The 18,067-nt window shown below is 51.2% G+C and overlaps 9 protein-coding genes across 9 annotated transcripts; 4 read left to right on the forward strand and 5 right to left on the reverse strand.

The window, feature by feature from the left end:
• Positions 1-1,626: 1,626 nt before the first annotated feature.
• BJX67DRAFT_328179 (FKBP-type peptidyl-prolyl cis-trans isomerase) lies at positions 1,627-2,770 on the reverse strand. Its single transcript, XM_071027460.1, has 5 exons — positions 2,311-2,770; positions 2,226-2,246; positions 2,094-2,135; positions 1,984-2,036; positions 1,627-1,931 (listed from the first exon to the last, which is right to left on the reverse strand). Exons 1-4 carry the CDS (start codon positions 2,544-2,546, stop codon positions 2,009-2,011), a joined length of 327 nt encoding a protein of 108 aa, XP_070880607.1. The 5' UTR covers positions 2,547-2,770; the 3' UTR covers positions 1,627-1,931; positions 1,984-2,008.
• A 1-nt stretch (position 2,771) lies between these two features.
• Positions 2,772-4,209, reverse strand: BJX67DRAFT_391910 (thioesterase family protein; the record flags this gene model as incomplete). The annotated part of the gene is made up of 4 exons (XM_071034871.1): positions 2,772-3,368; positions 3,449-3,618; positions 3,725-3,752; positions 3,841-4,209. 4 exons carry the CDS (start codon positions 4,207-4,209, stop codon positions 3,012-3,014), a joined length of 924 nt encoding a protein of 307 aa, XP_070880608.1. The 3' UTR covers positions 2,772-3,011.
• Positions 4,210-4,842: 633 nt separating this feature from the next.
• Positions 4,843-5,374, forward strand: BJX67DRAFT_386351 (electron transfer flavoprotein regulatory factor 1; the record flags this gene model as incomplete). Its single annotated transcript, XM_071034050.1, has 4 exons — positions 4,843-4,888; positions 4,948-5,091; positions 5,158-5,170; positions 5,323-5,374. 4 exons carry the CDS (start codon positions 4,843-4,845, stop codon positions 5,372-5,374), a joined length of 255 nt encoding a protein of 84 aa, XP_070880609.1.
• Positions 5,375-5,471: 97 nt separating this feature from the next.
• On the reverse strand, positions 5,472-7,080 carry BJX67DRAFT_328123 (class I SAM-dependent methyltransferase). Its single transcript, XM_071027459.1, has 2 exons — positions 7,076-7,080; positions 5,472-6,898 (listed from the first exon to the last, which is right to left on the reverse strand). The coding sequence occupies exon 2, from the start codon at positions 6,788-6,790 to the stop codon at positions 5,579-5,581; it is 1,212 nt and encodes a 403-aa protein (XP_070880610.1). The 5' UTR covers positions 6,791-6,898; positions 7,076-7,080; the 3' UTR covers positions 5,472-5,578.
• On the reverse strand, positions 6,681-7,801 carry BJX67DRAFT_368037 (uncharacterized protein). Its single transcript, XM_071030600.1, has one exon. It carries the CDS (start codon positions 7,525-7,527, stop codon positions 7,195-7,197), a length of 333 nt encoding a protein of 110 aa, XP_070880611.1. The 5' UTR covers positions 7,528-7,801; the 3' UTR covers positions 6,681-7,194.
• Positions 7,802-9,199: 1,398 nt separating this feature from the next.
• BJX67DRAFT_328278 (amidohydrolase family protein) lies at positions 9,200-10,434 on the forward strand. The gene is made up of 2 exons (XM_071027462.1): positions 9,200-9,350; positions 9,426-10,434. The coding sequence occupies exons 1-2, from the start codon at positions 9,293-9,295 to the stop codon at positions 10,313-10,315; spliced, it is 948 nt and encodes a 315-aa protein (XP_070880612.1). The 5' UTR covers positions 9,200-9,292; the 3' UTR covers positions 10,316-10,434.
• Positions 10,435-11,583: 1,149 nt separating this feature from the next.
• BJX67DRAFT_368038 (Endonuclease/exonuclease/phosphatase) lies at positions 11,584-14,721 on the forward strand. The gene is made up of 2 exons (XM_071030601.1): positions 11,584-13,095; positions 13,153-14,721. Exons 1-2 carry the CDS (start codon positions 12,033-12,035, stop codon positions 14,325-14,327), a joined length of 2,238 nt encoding a protein of 745 aa, XP_070880613.1. The 5' UTR covers positions 11,584-12,032; the 3' UTR covers positions 14,328-14,721.
• Positions 14,578-16,606, reverse strand: BJX67DRAFT_328629 (tRNA (adenine-N(1)-)-methyltransferase). The gene is made up of 4 exons (XM_071027463.1): positions 16,286-16,606; positions 16,065-16,211; positions 15,927-15,997; positions 14,578-15,862 (listed from the first exon to the last, which is right to left on the reverse strand). The coding sequence occupies exons 1-4, from the start codon at positions 16,401-16,403 to the stop codon at positions 14,828-14,830; spliced, it is 1,371 nt and encodes a 456-aa protein (XP_070880614.1). The 5' UTR covers positions 16,404-16,606; the 3' UTR covers positions 14,578-14,827.
• A 255-nt stretch (positions 16,607-16,861) lies between these two features.
• On the forward strand, positions 16,862-17,898 carry BJX67DRAFT_386356 (putative Phosphoserine phosphatase; the record flags this gene model as incomplete). The annotated part of the gene is made up of 6 exons (XM_071034051.1): positions 16,862-16,949; positions 17,008-17,021; positions 17,084-17,160; positions 17,220-17,522; positions 17,568-17,716; positions 17,771-17,898. 6 exons carry the CDS (start codon positions 16,862-16,864, stop codon positions 17,896-17,898), a joined length of 759 nt encoding a protein of 252 aa, XP_070880615.1.
• Positions 17,899-18,067: the final 169 nt, after the last annotated feature.

Consider the following 18,067-nt stretch of genomic DNA (forward strand, 5'->3'; position numbering starts at 1 on the left):
GGGGTACGTGCGCACGCGGTCTGAAGATGATGAGGGAGACTCCACACAACGAGCTGGGAACCGAAAGTATTAATGAGGCTTGTCAGGCGTTCTCAAAGGCGTTCGCAAAGGCTTCGATCTGAGAATCAGCCTTGAGGACTTGGAAGGGAACCGGAGCGATCATTGCTCAGGCTGTCCTTGCACCCCAAGGCGAGAGCAGCAGACTTGAGTCTCTCGAGAGACCATGCCTCCAAGGCTCTGTCGGACGTTCGGGTTGGCATGAAGCTTGTCAGACGTCGAGGCCCTGACGAAAGGGCAGCGTTTCTCGTTCGACAAGCTGGACTTCGCTGGGACTAAAAATTAATGATCGACATACTCTCCTCCAACCACAGGATTCGTGTCATCTTTCAGTGGATGGATTGTTGATTCAGCCCCGCTACTCGGAGGAGCTTTGTCAGATGATACGACACTTCATGCTCAAACAATTCGATCTTTGGGGCTCTCATTGGGTCCTTCGTGAACTCAACTTCAGGCCTCTCTGACCAGGAGCGAAGAGCTGATGAGTTGAGTGAGCGCTTCGAGGTGACCCATCTCAACGTTGTGGGAAGAAAGTACAGAAAATTCGGTTGTAAAAATACCGGCTCAACTCAATCTGACGACGCAAGACGTTTGGGCCAGAGGCAAACCTTGGAACAGAGGCTGGGAATGTGGAATGAAGCACCCAGAACCATGAATATCCGAAAATCTTCATTCCTTTTCCGAAGCCTGGTGGGTTTGCTCAAGTTCCCAAGTTTTGGCGCTAAGTCGTGCTAACTTGTCGATCTCCTGACTCCTCTGCATCTTCAAATTTGGCACACGCCAAAAAGACCCTTCCTGGCTGCCTTGTTGTCATGCCCAGGTGGATGTTTCCTTCTTCCTCCTTTGGCCGGGAGCTGCCTTCAACTTCAACGGAGTTTCTTGGTCTGTTGCTTTCTCGCCAACGACTCCTTTCGAATCCCTCTCACTATACTGTGCTGTCTGCCTTTCGGATGTCAATGGATTGTTGGCGCCTCCTCCGTTCTGGACCTCTTCATGATCGGAAACTGGCCCTTTTAATGTTTTGATTCAGGTTATGACGCTAATCGAACCAGATTTTCCACCAGGACCACCACACGCACAGCGCACGCTGCTGGGGCCACCTTTGGGAAGCCAAGAATGATCTTGCACCGCCGGTTGTTCAACCTCGGCAGGCTCCCCCGAGAGGGCAGCTTGTTCAGCAGGGTGTCTTGTCCGGAAAGTCACCGTGCAGGAGTCCGACGACCCAAAGGGGAAAAACATAGCAGAGAAGGTTCTTTCTTTGACATGCGATGCTACACTCCTTTCTTCGTTTCGGCCAGACAAGAAGACGTGACGTAGTGTAATACATGAGACTGTGGGCAGCAGCTGATTAGCTGCACACTGTCAAATTTGTGGAAGCTTGCACTGGTCGAGCCTTGCAAAGTGGATAAATTGAAAGAGTAATTCCAATTGGAGCTTGTCCTACCTTGCTGGTTGAATATGAACAAGCTGTGTCTTTGTCCAGCGTCCTCGCAAACTTGTTGGTGGGCTCTTTTTGCAACTTTCGCTGAATCCTTTCAGGCACCAAATTGCCCGCGTGGTTGCCAAAGCTTCAAGAAGCCCTAAGCAAGCCACCTGAGTTATCGGGGATGACGAATCCTTCACTTCCGCTCCCCGTTGATTCGAATTTGACTCCTGCAGAAGTCTGAAGACTGTGACTGCACTTGGGAGGATGAGGTCCCCACAAGCTCCTTAACGACTGGTTGCCAGCGTCGAGGTATAAAAGGTAAAGAGAAGACACTGTTCCACGCCTATTATTTGGAAGGTACTCTGAGTCGTAGCCTTTTAACTGAACCGACCAACTGAGTCAGGAGGTTCAAATGCTCCCAATAGCTACACCTTGAGCCACGGTCACTCTCCGATTTCTGATTTAGATACAGGACAGACAAGTCGACATATGTGAGAAACCCACTTCATCCAGCCATTCCACCATCTAGTTGATGCTAATGAGCTCGACCTCACTGATACTCTCGTTAATAAAACCGACCAAATGGGACCTGCAACAATCAAGAACTTACAACTTAAGAGTCGCGTTGGGTGGGATAACAGGAGGGTAACCCCTACGGCATTTCAAGTCAGCAAGAAGCAAAAACTTAGCCTCCGTCCCCGGGAAATCTCCGATTGGATTGAAAACAAGAGTTCTTTCTCACCTTGCGCCATATGCATAGTCCCTGTCAACCAGCATCAGTAGGAACTTTTTGTTGTTGACAATCTGAGCCTTGGGAGGCTACTTACGGAGAGCAGATCAGGTTCGCCTTCTCGCCAACACTGAGCTGTGGAACGCCCTCATCCCAACCCTTGATGACACTGCCGACGCCAATTTGTGTCTTGAAGGGCTCCTTACGGTCGCGAGAGCTGTCAAACTTCGAACCGTCGGCGAGCGTTCCAACGTAGTGGATGGTAACAGTGTCTTTCGGCTTAGGGAAGTTCACACCGTCGCCGGGGGATAGTCTCTGGATTTCGACACCCATTGTAGTTGATTGCTGTGGTAAATTGGAAAGAAGTACGATCTTGAGGACTTGAAAAGCTTGATGGAAGTCGGAACGAATTGCACTGTTGACAGCTCAGCTCTGGCGGGGGCGGGGTTAACAGTGCGATCATTTCACGTGATCTTAGAGGTAACTTGGAACCAATGGTCAGTGTGTATTGTCACGTGAGATATGGCTTGCATGAAATGCTCGGCTTGGAAGTGGTCTGTGTGTTAACATGACACGCTTCACATTCTGGAAGCTGGGCAGGGTAACTGTGAGGGTGCCCCTTGCTTGAGTTTGGCTGGTGGAAGGTTCCGCCTCATAATGGCATATCAACAACTGCGTATCGGAACCTTCTCGCGTACAAGCATCCGTTAATCCAAGGTCTGGAATCCGTAACCCAGTTGATGTATACACAAGTCTGTACATTTGGTGTACGATAGTGATAAATCTGGAGCAGATATGTTACTTCTTTGCGGACCCCATATCCTCCACCGCATCCTCGCGGTCCCAACTTTCCACCTCTAATTTCCTCACCCTCGCTTCGATATCGAGGATCTGCTGCTGCCAGTGTGACTTTGCCTTTTCCTGGAGCTTCCACGTTTCCTTAAGCTGCTCCATCAAAAACGGTGGAATCGCCGCCTTCTTTCCGAGCTTATAGTCATACGTGACAAGGTCTTCATGGCACCGCGCCGCAGGTCGCTGTCGTGATTCAGAGATGATCATAACTTGCAGGTGGAATGCGAATTGAGTAGTTTGTGACGAGGATGGGTCGTGGACTAGTTTGTGGTAGACTGTGACTTTGTCTGGGTATTGCATTGGCTAGATAAAAGAGCGAGGGGTAGGTAAATCGTCAGTAGGCGACGCACCGGAATGCTAGGAGAAGACGAAGAGGAACATACAAACTTGTAATCGACTTTGATGCTTCTTAGAATTATACCGAGCCCTCTGTTACTAACGAGGTTCATCCATTCCGTCTTGTGAGCGGGATCAATGTGGAGCGCGAAGTTTCGGGTGAAGTATACGCGTGCGGTTTCGGCGTAGCGGACGTATGTGACGTTGTTGACATGCCCTAGAGCCTGTTAGAGGCCAGTCCGACAACCCGAGCAACTATAGTTCCTCATGGAGAAGAAGAAGGGAGACACTATATACCCTTCTCATGGTCAGCTCATTTGCACTAGCGGAATGGGACGTGGTTTCGGCAGCCTACCATGCTATCCTGTTGCCAGCGAACACGCGACCAGCATTAGCAATTGTAGACGTTTGTTCACGTCTCTATCCGTATGCGACGTACCATCTCACCCCAAGCGACGCTCTGGCGAAATAAACCCCTGCGTGTCGCATCCGTAAGGTATCCCTCGCTCCCCGCAATGAGCTCCCTCCAGTCCCTCGTGATTCGCTGCACGATCTCTCCGGCCTCCTGGATCTGGTGCGGCTTCAAGCCGAACATGATGCATCGCCCTACTCTCCTCTTTGTTATTGTGAGCCATCGCGGGTCAATGTCGTGGGGTTTCGGTGATGTCGGCTTCGAGCGTGGAGGTTGGGATTGTGGTTGGGCATTGTCCCGCTGGGCGGAGGCCGAAAAGGCGCGTGTACCTGGGATTGAAACTCGTGAAGGTGTAGAAATCAGCCGGAGGCTGCGAGAGGTGTGACTGCGTATCATTGTTGGCTGCCTGTAGGCGGGAAGGGGTTCTCGGGGCGAGATGTGGTTTCGGTCGTTTTTTTTGAGCTGAAGCTGCAGCCGAAGTCCGGGGATTTGGGGACTACCACTTACCCCACTCTTGATTCCGAGGATCGAGGAGGTGAGAGGGATAAATAGGGACGTCAGGATTACTGTCGCTGGGTTGACCGGCGTAATTGATGGTACAGAAGCCTGGATATTGTTCTGAGGCGTATCATAGAGTCTTCTTTCGCCAGAAATCTAAGGGCCGGCTGGTTGTCAAGCTGATGCCATCTCCGCCCTCACTCCATCGGCGGAAGAACATCGTCCTGAGAGCGCACGCGACAAAGAATGTCAAGCCACCCTCATTGATCCTTTTCTCGGATTGATCCCTTCCTCTTTGCGCCTTTCTAACTCGACAAGTTTACAATCTCAGTCTTGACTTTTGATCCCAACAAGCTGCCCAACCCACCAGCCGAAGCTCGCTTCTTTTATTGCTTGGCTGTACGACGTCACCTCCACTCCAACAAAGAAAGCAAACAACTCAGCCGCATCGGCCCCCAAGTCCCGCTTCTCATTCTTCTTGCAATTTGCGTCCTATAAATTGTTCTCGGCTCGCGCTTGCCCCGAGAAGCAATGACAAATCCTGAACTTCGTCGCCAAGTCATCAACATATACAAAGGTATGGCCTCGCATCTCTCAAACCTCCTGCATAATCTCCCACTCTGACCAACCGCGCAGAACTTCTTAACATCGGCCGGGAATATCCCTTGGGTTACCAGTACTTCCGGAATCGACTACACCGAGCGTTTTCCGGTCAAGCACATCTCCAGGATGAGGAGCAGATTCGAAAAGGTTTAGCGAGGGCAGAGTTTGTTAAGAAGGGTTCGCTCTCTAGATGTTTAACTCTGGTGTGATCGTTGGCTGAAACTGACCTTTCCGATGATGCAGAGATCGAGACTTTGTAAGCCCGCCCAGCTCAATGTCGTTCCGCTCCAGCTACAGTTTACAACGCCCATTGAGTGGTTCCCAAATTGTCATTCATCTCATACAATCATGCAACTCAGGGATAGTAGTACATACAGGCCCAGAAAGATGGTGCTAACAACAAGTCAGGTACTATCTCAAACGATACCGCACGTTGAAACAGCGCTATGAAAACAAATGATACCGGAGCGGCAGTGAAGAAGAATATATAGTGGAAATATACATTCGAATGAACATAATATCAACCAAATCGAGTTGGGGTATCACCATTATGACGTGAGCAATTGTGGCTGCGCTTTTTGTTGTCCTGCTTGTTATCGTTACCAAAACACCAAATACTCCTAGAGAGTCCAAATCATGTGTGCGTGTTTGTCTTTCGAGGGCCTTATTTCTTTTGGCCCCACCATGCACTTACTTCCAGGCACTCACCATTGGCGAGGCCTCCTTTCTGGAATAAGTCGCTTATCATAGCAGTCCACCATCGGTCCCATTCGTCTCGGCTCTTGCCGCTAGCCTCCATGAGCATCGGCTCCATGCCTTCGATCATCTGGATGACCGTCAGAAGGGCGGTGCGACGAATCGATAATTGATCTGCTGTCAATTGCCTGCGAGGACCGCCGCCGTCCTTCCCACCCTCTCGCTCCCAGCGAGGTTCCCCGAGGGGTATTGCAATCCGACGACTGTCGACTTTATCTAACACGTCAACCTCAGAGTTGAAAGCGAGACCAATCGTGGCACACGGTAAAGACGTGAGTTTCCGGCTGTCGAACGCCTTCTCTAGCCAGGAGTTGTAATCTTGCAGAAACTTATTCTGCGCATTTGTGAAAGGGGTTGCTGATGAAAAAGTATAGGTTGCCGTCGCATCCGCCGTCTCTTGTTCTTTCGAGGCTAGCTTGCGAGCGGGTGCTGGATTGGGGAGAAGTGAGCGAAAAACGGTGTCCGAATCCCACACTTCCATTATTCCACCCGATCTGAGCACCCTCAGCGGCTCGCTCAGGCCCTGCACTTGTTGAGCCGGACTGAGCGGGCACATCCCGGCATCTTTTATGAAAACAAAGTCGAAATAATCATCCGGATATGGTAGACGTGGTTTTCGGAGGTCGTGTCGCTTGAACTGCCACTTTACGCCTTTCTTTCTGAGATCTGGGGCGATGGCAACAAGATCAATACCATAGAACATGACATCATGGTGCCCGCGGCGGGCAAAAAAATCATGGCACATGCCGGACCAAAGACCAGAACCACAGGCTATCTCTAGGACTCGCTTGGGAGGTCGGTCGGCGAGGTACGGGTTGCAAAACGCGCCGCCAAAGACGCGCATGAGCATGAGCGAGCGAAGAATTTGGCGATGGATCTCAGGGAGGTCGCATGGCAAGGGGTAGTTGTTCTCGGGATCTCGGAGGTAGGTACGGTCGCCCTGACGGACCAGGGGGTAGTTCGTGTAGTCATGGAGAGAGGCGAGGGAGGAGGTGGATGTCGTGGCCCATGTCGGACCTGTTGAACTGAGGGCTGAATGCGTAGAATGTAAATCGGAGCCAGACGGCGGTGCCGATGGTAGGTAGGGGCCGTTACCAAGCGCAACTGACATCAGATCCATTTTTTTTCCCGGTCAAACAAGCGTTCTCATCGATTGAGGGTCAAGATAGGTGCATCCTCGCATTGAGAGGAAAGGACCGTCAATGATGCACAGGGCAGAGCGACTTTGCTGAAATGCTCATTGTTCTGTCAACAAAACGACACAGGTATAATGAAATCATATGATGATCTGAAGGAGAACCAAAAGAAGGGTGGAAGGAAAAAGAAAAGAGTCGGCCCGAGCGCAGAGATGGCGGCGGGGTTACAAAGATTAGTCTGGACAGCGGACAACAATCAGCGCACTGACCTGATGAGGAACATCCATGAAAAGGGAGAGAGAAGAGGAGAAAGTCGATGAAGAGAACAAGAGGATGAGAAGATGAGAGACTCCGGGAGGGGGCAAAACCACCCTGCAAAAACTGGCGGCTAATTCTCCACGCCCTGCTCCTGCTTCGACGGCCCTCGTGAGTCTAGGCTAACCAGGACTGCTCCTCGCAACCACCGGTGCAGATCCAGAAAGGGGGACTCTAGCACCAATGATCCTCCTTGTTGAACCGGGCACAAGACTAGCACAAGTACCTGAAATAATAATAATGTAATTCTCATGTCACTCTTCAGAGCAATTCCTCCGTTACTCGTCCAGCTGCCTGCTCTGGACCGGGGCAGACTTGATTCTCCATCTTCCATTTCAGAGCAACGGCCCACGAGACCTGGCCTTGGTCTGGTCTTTGAAGGATTCCCCCGAGGCTCCCCACACATACTTCAGACAAGAGTTTTACGTTGAGGTTCAGGAATTGATGCCTCCATCGAACCACAATCTGTGTTTTCCAGTGGACTTCATCAGACAAAAAGAAATTTGTACTTTTTGGTCGTCTCACCAGTGGGAAAAGAAGAGGACGAAGAGAAAAAAGAAAGAACAAGAAACCAGTGAGACCCCAGCCTGAACAAATTTTCCGCCTTTTCTTCGCTGCGGCCAACTCGGAGTCCGTGGCAAGCTAACGTAGGTACAGGCGCACTAGTGGCGGATTTGCCGTCGAGCCTGGCTTGGAGACGACCTGAGAATCCTCGTTCCAAATGGATTCCGTTCCCGGACGGAAAACCCTCCCAGATTCAGGATGGTTGACATCACCACTCGTTATCATCGAGGCTTGAGGTGTGTCGGGACTCGGATGAAACGAGCCGAACCAAACAACAGTCAGCCGAGGCCAATGGGTTCGGTCAAGACCGGGGTGTTTGAAGGAGTCTTCTCCATGGTGCAGGATGATTGTTATTGCGATGTTGCCCCCCTGTGTCGCAAAAGTCGCTTTTCCCCGCTTCTCGGATGGATGACTGGTCACTGCGCAGTTGGGTCATGAATCATGGATTTAGCCAAGCTGTTGTCTTGTTTTCGCAAAGGATCGAAGATGGCCGAAGGGGCCTCACCAATACAATTGGCGCATCGTCCATGGCTTCAGGGTGATCAGCTCGATGGTTCTTTGGGTTGAAAATCTTGAATGGAAACTTTCCGGACCCTGTTTCGTAAGATCGGGGGTCTCGAGATATGGTCCCAATGGGCTGGATCACACAGAAAATAGGCGCCAGAGCAACATGACCCCCATCGGAACCGAAAATGGCGGTCCGAAATCACCATGACTTTCATGGGGTTGTCCCTTGTTGGGCGAGGGTATCGGCGATCCAGTCTTCGACGGAATTGCGCGGCGTACTCATTTTCCTTTTCTGGAACATTATCCGGATGATCGCTACTCTCCACTGTTGTCGATCCGTAGCGGAAATACTGCGGAAGTATCCATTGTCAAGCGATTATTGTTCACTGTTTGCGTTCCGAACTTCTTCCTCTGACCAAAGGCTCTGAGTTTGACCCCTGAGCTCTGTCGCCCATCCTTCGCCTTGGGCCAAGACTTGGAGGCAACCCCGAAACTTTGGCCAGATACAGGTAACTTGACATCAAAGGACTCGAAGCTGAAGAGAGCGGGGAGGCGCCGGATCGAAAGCCCGGTATAGCCCCAGCCATTGCCCTCCCTAACCCTGACTCTCAACCTTGCCCTTGTCGTCTGGTACCTTCTCCTACTCTGTTCCTGAACTCCCAGACAGTTGGTAGTAAAAACTAGTACTTTTTTCTACCTATCTTGGTCACCTCCAGGAGGACCGGGCATCTGACCCGAGGCAGGGATAGTAACAGACGTTGTCAAATACACGAAGGCCCCGCACCATACCTCTCAGTAACATCCGCGAGGTGTTGAACACCAGGACAAGAGACAGAATATATCCCTGCCATAGCCTCGCTATGCTCACTAACAGCCAGATCGGGTCCTTGGCCACTGAAGCGTTGTGTAACATCCGAAGCGCGAACGCCGACGCAGCAATCGGGCTTGGAAAAGATAGTATTATTATCGGACAATAGTAAAGTATTTGGGCCTATTTATTGTCGGCACAATATGCCCCGCCGTCGAAAATCTAGATCTCATCCCCGGCTGAGCTATACTCACTAGAATACCTCCTCGACAGCAAGCAACGCGCCGCACATATGGGCCCTTTGAAGATTGACACTCACCAGCATGTCTTCCCACCCCTGCTGAAAAACGGTAACCCTCTCGAACAATACAGGCTCATAGACCGAGACTTCTAGTAGTATACATGCTAATCGCCGACACAATAAGCCATCGCAGAGAACCCAAACCTGCCAAAAGGCCTTCCCAGTGTGGAATGGAGCCCCAAGACGACACTCGAATTCATGTCTCGCAATAACATTGGAACGTCGATCTTATCTTGCGCAGTACCTCTCGCCGTTCTCGGCCAGGGCAACGCCAGCAAAGCCGCAACCTTTGCTCGAAAAGTAAACGACTACCTTGCCTCTATCCGTGATCGATACCCTGAGCAATTCGGCTTCTTCGCGGCCCTCCCCTCCCTCGAAGATACAGACAACTGCATCGAGGAAATCCGGTATGCCCTCACCACACTCAAAGCCGACGGCGTTTCCCTCTTCACCAGCTACAACGACAAATACCTCGGCCATCCGGACTTCGAACCAATATGGGCCGAACTAAACACCCACGCAGCTGTAATATTCACACACCCAACCATAGAAGGGAGTATGGAGAAAGCAATCACCCAGCCCTTCACCATCCCGCCACCAATCGTCGACTGGTCCCACGAAACAACACGCACAGCCGTGCATCTCATCCTAACTAATACCCTGCGCCGCTTTGACGCCTGCCGAATCATCCTCTCACATGGCGGGGGGACGCTCCCGTTCGTAGCGAGCCGGGTCGCAGATAGCGACATCCAGACCCGGATATCGGGCAAGTCGCGGGAGGAGTTTCTTGAGGATGCGAAGCGGTTCTACTTTGACCTTGCGCTAGTGGGGCATCCAATGCCTCTGGGACTTGTTTTGGGTTTTGCCGAGACTGGCCATGTACTCTACGGGACGGATTATCCATTCGTTGGGGAGGATGCTGTTGCGGAGGGGTGGCAGAGTGTTGGTGATGAAGGGTTGGTTCTGGAAACGCGGAGGGCGGCGCAGGCTTTGATTCCGCGGTTGGCTGATTGATTTGTAGGTCAATGGTGGAGTGTCACCTCAATCAATGAGCGTACTGAAGGTGATCGGGCAGAATAAGTATTAGATTTTGCTCCAGCTGGATATTCCCATCTAGCGGAGTTCCTCAGCACTCCCGCATCAAGAATCACAGAACTAACCAGATAGTAAGTATGTAGATGCCCAACCCGGAAACATACACGGAAATCTAATCCCCCTCAGCTGTTTCAAATGTTCGTCGGTCAGCCCTAACATGACGACCACCTGCCCAACAACCCGCATCACAGCGCCCTGCTGGATAAACGGCCCTTGCGAGTCTGGTTACAGCCTAAGAACAAACTTATACAATCTCTTCTGCCAATTTGTGTTCCCACTTCAATGCTCTTCAATGTACTTCAAGAAATTCCCCACCATCCTTATACTAGGTTACCCAAAGGGAATCAAATGGTGAAACATGTCAGGGGCCCAGGTGACAAGCCCAAATTTGCTAGCCTGGAGGCCGACCATGCCGAGCAACATACCTGCCTTGGAGCCAGATCAGGGATATGGCAGGAAGGTTGTGTTTACTAGGTGTTTGTTGCCGGTTCCAGAAGGAAAGGGGAGCATGACGGCCTTCTACCAATAGCGGATGCGGAGAAACATCAGACACTAGATACTCGCGAAATCATGCGCAGGATGCCGCTATTTAGATGAGCTACGAGTCCTCGCCGGACGCTCATCAAGGCGTGGTTGGTTCCCGATGTGATTGATAGCGCAAGAATGACGGTCATGGAAGCAGATGGAGCGGAGAATTAAAATAAGAATCCTCAGGCCATTCAGAAGGCGTAATCAAAGAATAGCTCCGTAGGTTATAATCAGTCAGAATGAAGAATGAGATCATCTCATGAGAAGGCCAAAGGAATGTAGATGGTTCCATGAGTCAATAATGTGGCCTAATAATGATTCTGTGGTGGATGCTTGTCCTTCCCAGCCTCAGGGTTCAGGCAAGAATCAGGTATTCAGTGCCAAGAATGGAAAAAGGGAGAAGGGATGGAAATACTGCCAATAGCGTCGAAGTCACCAAGTATAAATGGTGGAGAGGAGTGGTCTGCGAAGGCAATATCTGGCCTCTCCAACTTCTACCAAGCTTCCATGGATTGATGACATTGCATCTTTCTTGACGAGGACCAGCCTTCTGGTTCTGTTGGATGCAGCAGCGAATCACCGCCTCCCGGCTCATGACCACGTGACAACATCAACCGCCTTCGATCCCAGACCAGCGTCAAAGAACCTCATCTCGACCTGCCGCACCTGTCATTGCTATCTTATCAGACCCCATTTACTGTGCGCTCAGCCTACTCTGCCAACCGCCATTGACCTGGAGAGCCCGTCTACGTACGATTAAGGCCTTATCGGAGCGAACCCACTGTCTCTCGCTGCCGTGACTCGTTCGCTGAATCCAGCTCTACCGTCCGATCCTTTGTTCCGGCCTTCCAATTTTGACGCAGATTTCTGCCCGACGGAGAGAAACATTTAGTTGCGGCGGAATTGCTTTGAGCATTTGTCTTGCCATAACTTTTTCTCTGGGGTGGTTCCATTCCAGGACCCCATGTTGAAGAGAAGGAGAGAACGTATTCGACCCCCAACTCCTCCTCACTCTCTTGCTACAACCTCGTCCCCTGTGCTGCGAACTCGAGTCTACCTCCAACTTTCCATTCAAACAAATAACACAAGGTTTCATCTGCCACGTTAAATGGCAGATGGTACCTACAGGTTCCAGCAGCCTGGGGCCGGGCAGTTTTTCTTTCAATCGCAATCACAACAGCAGTCTCAGCAACGTCATCTTCTTCGCAACGGCACAGGCTCCCCGACTGGACGGCTGAAATATAACCACGAGACTCCCTCCCCATCTCGATCCCCCCCGCTCGGTCAGGCAGCTGCCCTCAACCCCTTCACGATGTACGGCCAAACCCACCAAGGGCAACATGTCATCATGAATAGCAGCCAGACCCACCAGCGGTTTGGTATGCAGATGCCGAAGCTTCAGGCGCAATCTCATCACCCGCACCCCGCACAGCAACCACACCACCACGGTCATCACAACCAGCCTCCTCAACACGTCAGTCACCAGCATAATTTCTCCAGTGGGGCTTTGACGAGCGCTACACCTCACTTCACCCCTAGCCACCTCCAGAATGGGGCACACACCAACATTGACGAAGATATTGACGAATCTATGAATGAGCATTGGCAACAGCAGCTTCAGCTGGCTGCCGAATCGCGCCAGGCCAGTTCACCCCACTACTATGCTCGGACCGTAGCCCAACAAACCAAAGGTATTCAGATCGCTCCTAGCCAACCCGAACCACAAGAAAACGGTGTCAAATTGAAAAACGGAGTCGTGAAGGGGCAGCCTGCCTCCCGGCAGGGTTGGCATTCGATCGATTTCGGGGGTCAAGGTCTCCGCGCGATCTCGCTGAGCCTGTTCAATTATACCTTTTTGGAAAAACTGTACTTGAGTCACAACAAGCTGAGAGTGCTACCGCCGGAAATTGGACAACTACGGAGGCTTACCCACCTGGATTTATCTGGCAATGACCTTACCATGCTCCCAGAGGAAATCGGCATGCTCACGAATCTGAAGCAGCTTCTCCTATTCGACAATAATATTCGCACCCTTCCTTTTGAGATGGGTTATCTCTATAGATTGGAAATCCTGGGAATCGAGGGTAATCCGTTAGAGGATGTTTTGAAGTCACTCATCATGAAGGAGGGTACCAAATCATTAATTAAATACTTGAGGGAAGAGATGCCAGGTCAGTATTATTCATATGCTCAGTGAGACCATTCCTCTGTGCTAACTTGGAATGAAGTCCATCTTCCACCTCCCGATCGAGGCTGGCATGTTTTGGACGACACCGCCGTTTCCAACCCAGACAAAGTCACTGTCCTTTCGTACAACACCCTTTGCGACTCCTCCGCGACCCAATCGCACTATGGCTACGTGCCTAGTCGCGTGCTCTCTTGGGATTTCAGGAGGGAGCTCATCCTGAATGAACTGCGATCTCACGATTCGGATATTATCTGCCTTCAGGAAATCGACCAAGGTAGCTACAACGACTTCTTCAGAGAGCAACTGGCCTATAATGACTACAAGGGTGTATATTGGCCAAGAGGAAGGGCTATGGGTATGCAAGAAGAGGACGCAAGAACGGTTGATGGGTGCGCAACCTTCTTCAAAGGAAGCAAGTTTATCCTCCTCGACAAACAAATGATCAACTTTGGTCAGACAGCGGTGCGCAGGCCAGATGCCAAAGGTCAAGATGACATTTACAACCGATTATGGCAGAAAGACCACATCGCCGTTGTCATATTCTTGGAGAATCGGCAAACTGGATCTCGTTTCATCGTGGTCAATGCGCACCTCTACTGGGATCCCGCCTTCAAGGACGTCAAGCTGATACAGACCGCCATCCTTATGGAGGAGATAACGAAGCTCTCGGAAACGTACGCCAAGTGGCCGGCTTGTGCAGACAAGACTGCGTTCCGCTTCTCAGAAGCTGAGGGCGAGTCCCAGAGTATGCCCGAGCCTGCACCATCCATGGAATACACCAGTGGTGATCAGATCCCGCTTTTCATGTGTGGAGACTTCAATTCGTCGCCCGGCTCAGCAGCCTACAACCTCATCACGAATGGACGGCTCCCAGAGGAGCATCCGGATCTGGAGAAACGCATGTATGGAAACCTAAGTCGGGTCGGCATGACCCACCCCTTCAAGCTCAAGTCCGCGTACGGTGCAATCGGAGAGATGGGCTTCACCAACTACGTTCCAGACTTCAAGGATATACTGGATTACATCTGGTATACTTCGAATACACTTCACGTCTCGGCGCTACTCGGGGATATCGACCAGGACTACCTCCGGAAAGTGCCCGGGTTCCCCAACTATCATTTTCCAAGTGATCATATCGCATTGTTCGCGGAGTTTTCAGTTAAAGGTAAAAAGGGCAAGGTTGTCGAGGCGGATTTTGGACCGCAACGGAACTGAGCGATTACGGCCATTAATTACCTTGGGAGCATGTTGAATCTTACGAGACTGGTGTTTGTGCAGCACGGTATGTCCTTTTCTTGTTATCTCGGAAGTCATCTTCATCTTTGGGGGAACTTTGCGCGTGTCCGCGGTGTTAACTTAGTTCCATCTCCCTTTCTGATTTCTCTCTCCTCTTTTCATCTCTTGTGCCTTGTCGTTCTCCCTTTATTTCCTGCTTCTGTGTCGTCGGGGGGGTTCTGTCTTCGCACGGGAACCCGCGTATCATCTTCTTGGAAAGTGAGTAGTCAACGGCGTGATCAAGTCTATTTTTCTTTTTCTTTTCGTACTTGGTACATGGTATGTGTTAGGATTTGATTACTACTTCATGATCTTCGTGACGGTCATCGACTGATCTGCTTTACTCTATTTCCTGTCTCGTAGATTCTCGACGGGTAACTAAAGGGCGACGTAGACATATTGTACACTGTTGTGTATGGTGTGGTATAGTACAAGAGATATTACCGGTAGGTGTCCCTCTCGGGATCCTCTATCCTCCTCCAAATGCCGACAAACCCACCACCCACAATCCTCGAACCAACCTTCGGCCGACATACAAGAACACCTTCTGGCTCCTTGTAGGGCCCTTGCGTTTGTTCAACAGCAACGTCCTCTCCAGAGGACGCTGATACCTCTTCCGTAGCCGCAATAACATCACCATCAACGGCGCTATTGTCAGCATTCGCCCAAGAAGACGGATCGGCCCGCGATTTCTTGACTGCAAACCGAATATCCCAGAGCCGCCCGTTACTAATTCCCGATCCAAGTTCAACGGCCTTCTCAAGAACAAGCGGTAGTCTCTCTTTTCGGATGAGATCCACGCATTCCCCAATCTGTGTCACGCTAGGCATGAAGACGGCCAGGACGCCGTTTCGTTTGAGGATGGGGGTTACGTGTGGGACGCGGAGGTTGGCGGAAGGCATGTCGAGGATGACGTGGGTCAGGAATGGTTCAGGGTGTCGGGAATGCTTGCTCAAAGAAAAGAGGTTAGTAGTGGGGGTCGTTGTGCGTTGCCGGATTTGTTCTGCGATCCAGTTCTCGACATGTCCAACGTAGAAGTCGATGTTGCCGGCGTAGATGCCGCGGCGGAAACCGCGGACGATGGACTCGGCGTGTGCAGAAAACTTGGGGGATACATCGACTGTGTGGACTATAGCTTTGCGTTTGGCGCGCCATGCGTCCCAGGTGTGTTGTGTGGTGTCAACTTCTGCAACAGCGGTCTGAGTTCCATCCCCGGCTTGTTTGGAGGGTTCTTTTGGCCCCTCGTCCGGTCGTATTGGGCGGCCTTCAAGATATTTTACCTGCGAGCCTGCTGGTATAGGAGGTGGAAGGGAATTAGCGGCCTGGATTGCGCGCGAGAGCTGGAGTGTCAGGGAGCCGTGGCCGGTTCCGGATTCGAGGATCTCTAGAGGCGGGTTGCCGTCACCACCGTCACCCGGAGGGGAGACATGTATATCAAGGAGGGAGACAATCAGGCTTGCGTCCGGGGCGTATATCTACGGGCTTTCGTTAACGAAAACTGAGTTTGGGGCGACCAGTGAGCATAGATCTTGCCTATACCGGTGTCACGAGGCGAGGTGTCAATGCGACGTATTCTTCAAGCGTTGGGAGCGTGAGTCGATACTCGGGCCCTGTATCAGGAAGAGTGAGGACCGTTAGTGGCTGATTCAAGCAAGATGGTAGAGACGAAGTTCGAACCTTTCCGTGCCCGAACGAGATCTCGGACTCTTCGGCCGATAATCTGGTCATGCTCCAGCTGGCCTCGGCGCGTGTCCGATTTCTGGCCCCTTTGAAGAGGTTTCGTTAAGAGCGGGTTCCTTCCATGGATTACGACTCGGTCGCCCTCTGCGAAGTGTAGAGATATGTTAGTTTCAGTGGGACAGCAATTGCGGAGCAATTGGCGCATCTGGTTGCGGTACCTCGAAAGAAAGAGAAATCCGTGTCAATAGAGCGGCCAAATCGGGGAATGGAAATTGTCGTTGAAGAGGAACGATTTAACCCCAAGAATCGACGCAGCGACTGAAGCAGACGAGCCATTCAGCCGATATCGACCAGGCTCAGCCGTTCCCTGTCCGAGATCGTGGAGAAGACGCGAAGGGGCAGAAAAAAGATGGAATGAAAAGCTCCACCGAAGTCCAGATTTGTTGAAGATGACAATGAACATCGTTTGGAATGTTGCCGATCCCCGCAGGATCCAGAGATTTCAGACTGCCTTCTCTGCTGCTATTTGATGGCTTCAGTCTAGTCTCTTTGCCTTTCTGGTCTGCTTTATAAGTGCCTCTTTCGCTCCTTTCCAGGATGCCGCACTCAACCTTTCCTGTTCCCACCCCAACACCATCGATTCCTCCTCGTCAAAGTAGGTTTGCACCATTGTCCTTTTTCTAGCGCCTTCTCGACAGGAAAATATTTATCCACCTTGGTGTTATCTTTTAATTGCGGCCTCAATGGCTGACTCTTCCACCAGGAACCACTACCCCGCCATCCCTTTATCCACTATGGGTTCGATCACTCTGCCCTACTTGAAGACAAACCCGAAGATCATCTTCTTCACGGATTTTGATGGGACGATTACCCTCGAAGATAGTAAGTCCAGTCCTTACGGACTTGTCTTGCAAATGTCGCTAACCAGCGGGAATTGTAGGCAATGACCACATGGTATCCAAACCTCGATCTCTTATCATCGCGCTATAATGCTGATTCAATAATCCCGCCAAAAGACTGATAATCTAGGTTACGGCCTAGCGAAGCGTCGCCAGGGGAACATCGACGTCCTCGAGAACAAGGTCACCTTCCGGTACAGTTTGCGACTAGGCTTTCCTTGACACACAAGAAGCTCATCTCCTGCCTCACTAGGGATGCCTTCCGGGAGATGCTAGATAGTGTCAAGAACCCCTTCAACGAATGCCTTGACATTCTCCGGAAGAACATGCGGCTGGATCCTCACTTTGCTGAGTTCTATTATTGGGCTAAGGAGAACAACGTGCCGATTGTGATCTTGTCTTCCGGCATGGTCCCTGTCATCCAAACCCTGTTAGAGACGCTGCTCGGCCACCAGCTCGACGACCACCTCACCATTGTGGCCAATGATGTCGAGAGCCGTGATGGGAAAGATATCAATTCCCCTGGTGGATGGCAGATCAAGTATCATGATGAGAGGTAAAACCGGCCGAAACATTCGGCGGAGAGGGTTAACGAATATAGTCACTTCGGCCACGACAAATCGTTAGAGATCAAACCATACGCTGCGATTCCATTCGACGAGCGTCCCACGCTGCTATATGCAGGCGATGGTGTCTCAGACTTGTCTGCTGCATCAGAGACAGACCTTCTTTTCGCCAAGGCTGGGAAGGGTAGGCTGATTGCAACCTCTCTCAAGATAAGCACAGCTACTGACTTTGTGGTAGATTTAATCACCTATTGCGAGCGGGAAGGCATGCCATACACCGTCTTTGAGAATTGGTCCTCGATCCTTGCCACGACAAAGGATGTCCTCAGCGGCAAGACTGTCGTGAAGAAGACGCAGAAGGCCTAACTCCGAGCAGGTCGTCAAGATCCCCACTAAATTAGGGAACCTTGGGATACGATAGACAGGATACCCCTAGATCTAGAAATAAAACGTCAGTCTCATTCTCTGCTGTGTCCTTCGTATTCGTATTCGTCCAAGCTCGGCAAAGTTGCCACCGCCGCATGTGACCGCCTTC

Source organism: Aspergillus lucknowensis, assembly GCF_044049455.1.
Source record: "Aspergillus lucknowensis strain CBS 449.75 chromosome Unknown BJX67scaffold_87, whole genome shotgun sequence".
Lineage (NCBI taxonomy): Eukaryota > Fungi > Ascomycota > Eurotiomycetes > Eurotiales > Aspergillaceae > Aspergillus > Aspergillus lucknowensis.

What these genes read in the sequence shown, in the direction of transcription:
- BJX67DRAFT_328629 (XM_071027463.1), bottom strand. Translation starts at nt 16,403, where the DNA reads ATGGCTCGTCTGCTTCAGTCGCTGCGTCGATTCTTGGGGTTAAATCGT. An exon ending in GGATTTCTCTTTCTTTCGAG is followed by an intron (nt 16,212 to 16,285) that starts GTACCGCAACCA and finishes TACACTTCGCAG; the next exon opens with AGGGCGACCGAGTCGTAATC. An exon ending in CACCTCGCCTCGTGACACCG is followed by an intron (nt 15,863 to 15,926) that starts GTATAGGCAAGA and finishes GAAAGCCCGTAG; the next exon opens with ATATACGCCCCGGACGCAAG.
- BJX67DRAFT_328179 (XM_071027460.1), bottom strand. Translation starts at nt 2,546, where the DNA reads ATGGGTGTCGAAATCCAGAGACTATCCCCCGGCGACGGTGTGAACTTC. An exon ending in GACTATGCATATGGCGCAAG is followed by an intron (nt 2,136 to 2,225) that starts GTGAGAAAGAAC and finishes GAAATGCCGTAG; the next exon opens with GGGTTACCCTCCTGTTATCC. An exon ending in CCCAACGCGACTCTTAAGTT is followed by an intron (nt 2,037 to 2,093) that starts GTAAGTTCTTGA and finishes CGAGAGTATCAG; the next exon opens with TGAGGTCGAGCTCATTAGCA.
- BJX67DRAFT_368037 (XM_071030600.1), bottom strand. Translation starts at nt 7,527, where the DNA reads ATGTGTGGGGAGCCTCGGGGGAATCCTTCAAAGACCAGACCAAGGCCA.
- BJX67DRAFT_368038 (XM_071030601.1), top strand. Translation starts at nt 12,033, where the DNA reads ATGGCAGATGGTACCTACAGGTTCCAGCAGCCTGGGGCCGGGCAGTTT. An exon ending in CTTGAGGGAAGAGATGCCAG is followed by an intron (nt 13,096 to 13,152) that starts GTCAGTATTATT and finishes CTTGGAATGAAG; the next exon opens with TCCATCTTCCACCTCCCGAT.
- BJX67DRAFT_328123 (XM_071027459.1), bottom strand. Translation starts at nt 6,790, where the DNA reads ATGGATCTGATGTCAGTTGCGCTTGGTAACGGCCCCTACCTACCATCG.
- BJX67DRAFT_328278 (XM_071027462.1), top strand. Translation starts at nt 9,293, where the DNA reads ATGGGCCCTTTGAAGATTGACACTCACCAGCATGTCTTCCCACCCCTG. An exon ending in CCCACCCCTGCTGAAAAACG is followed by an intron (nt 9,351 to 9,425) that starts GTAACCCTCTCG and finishes CGACACAATAAG; the next exon opens with CCATCGCAGAGAACCCAAAC.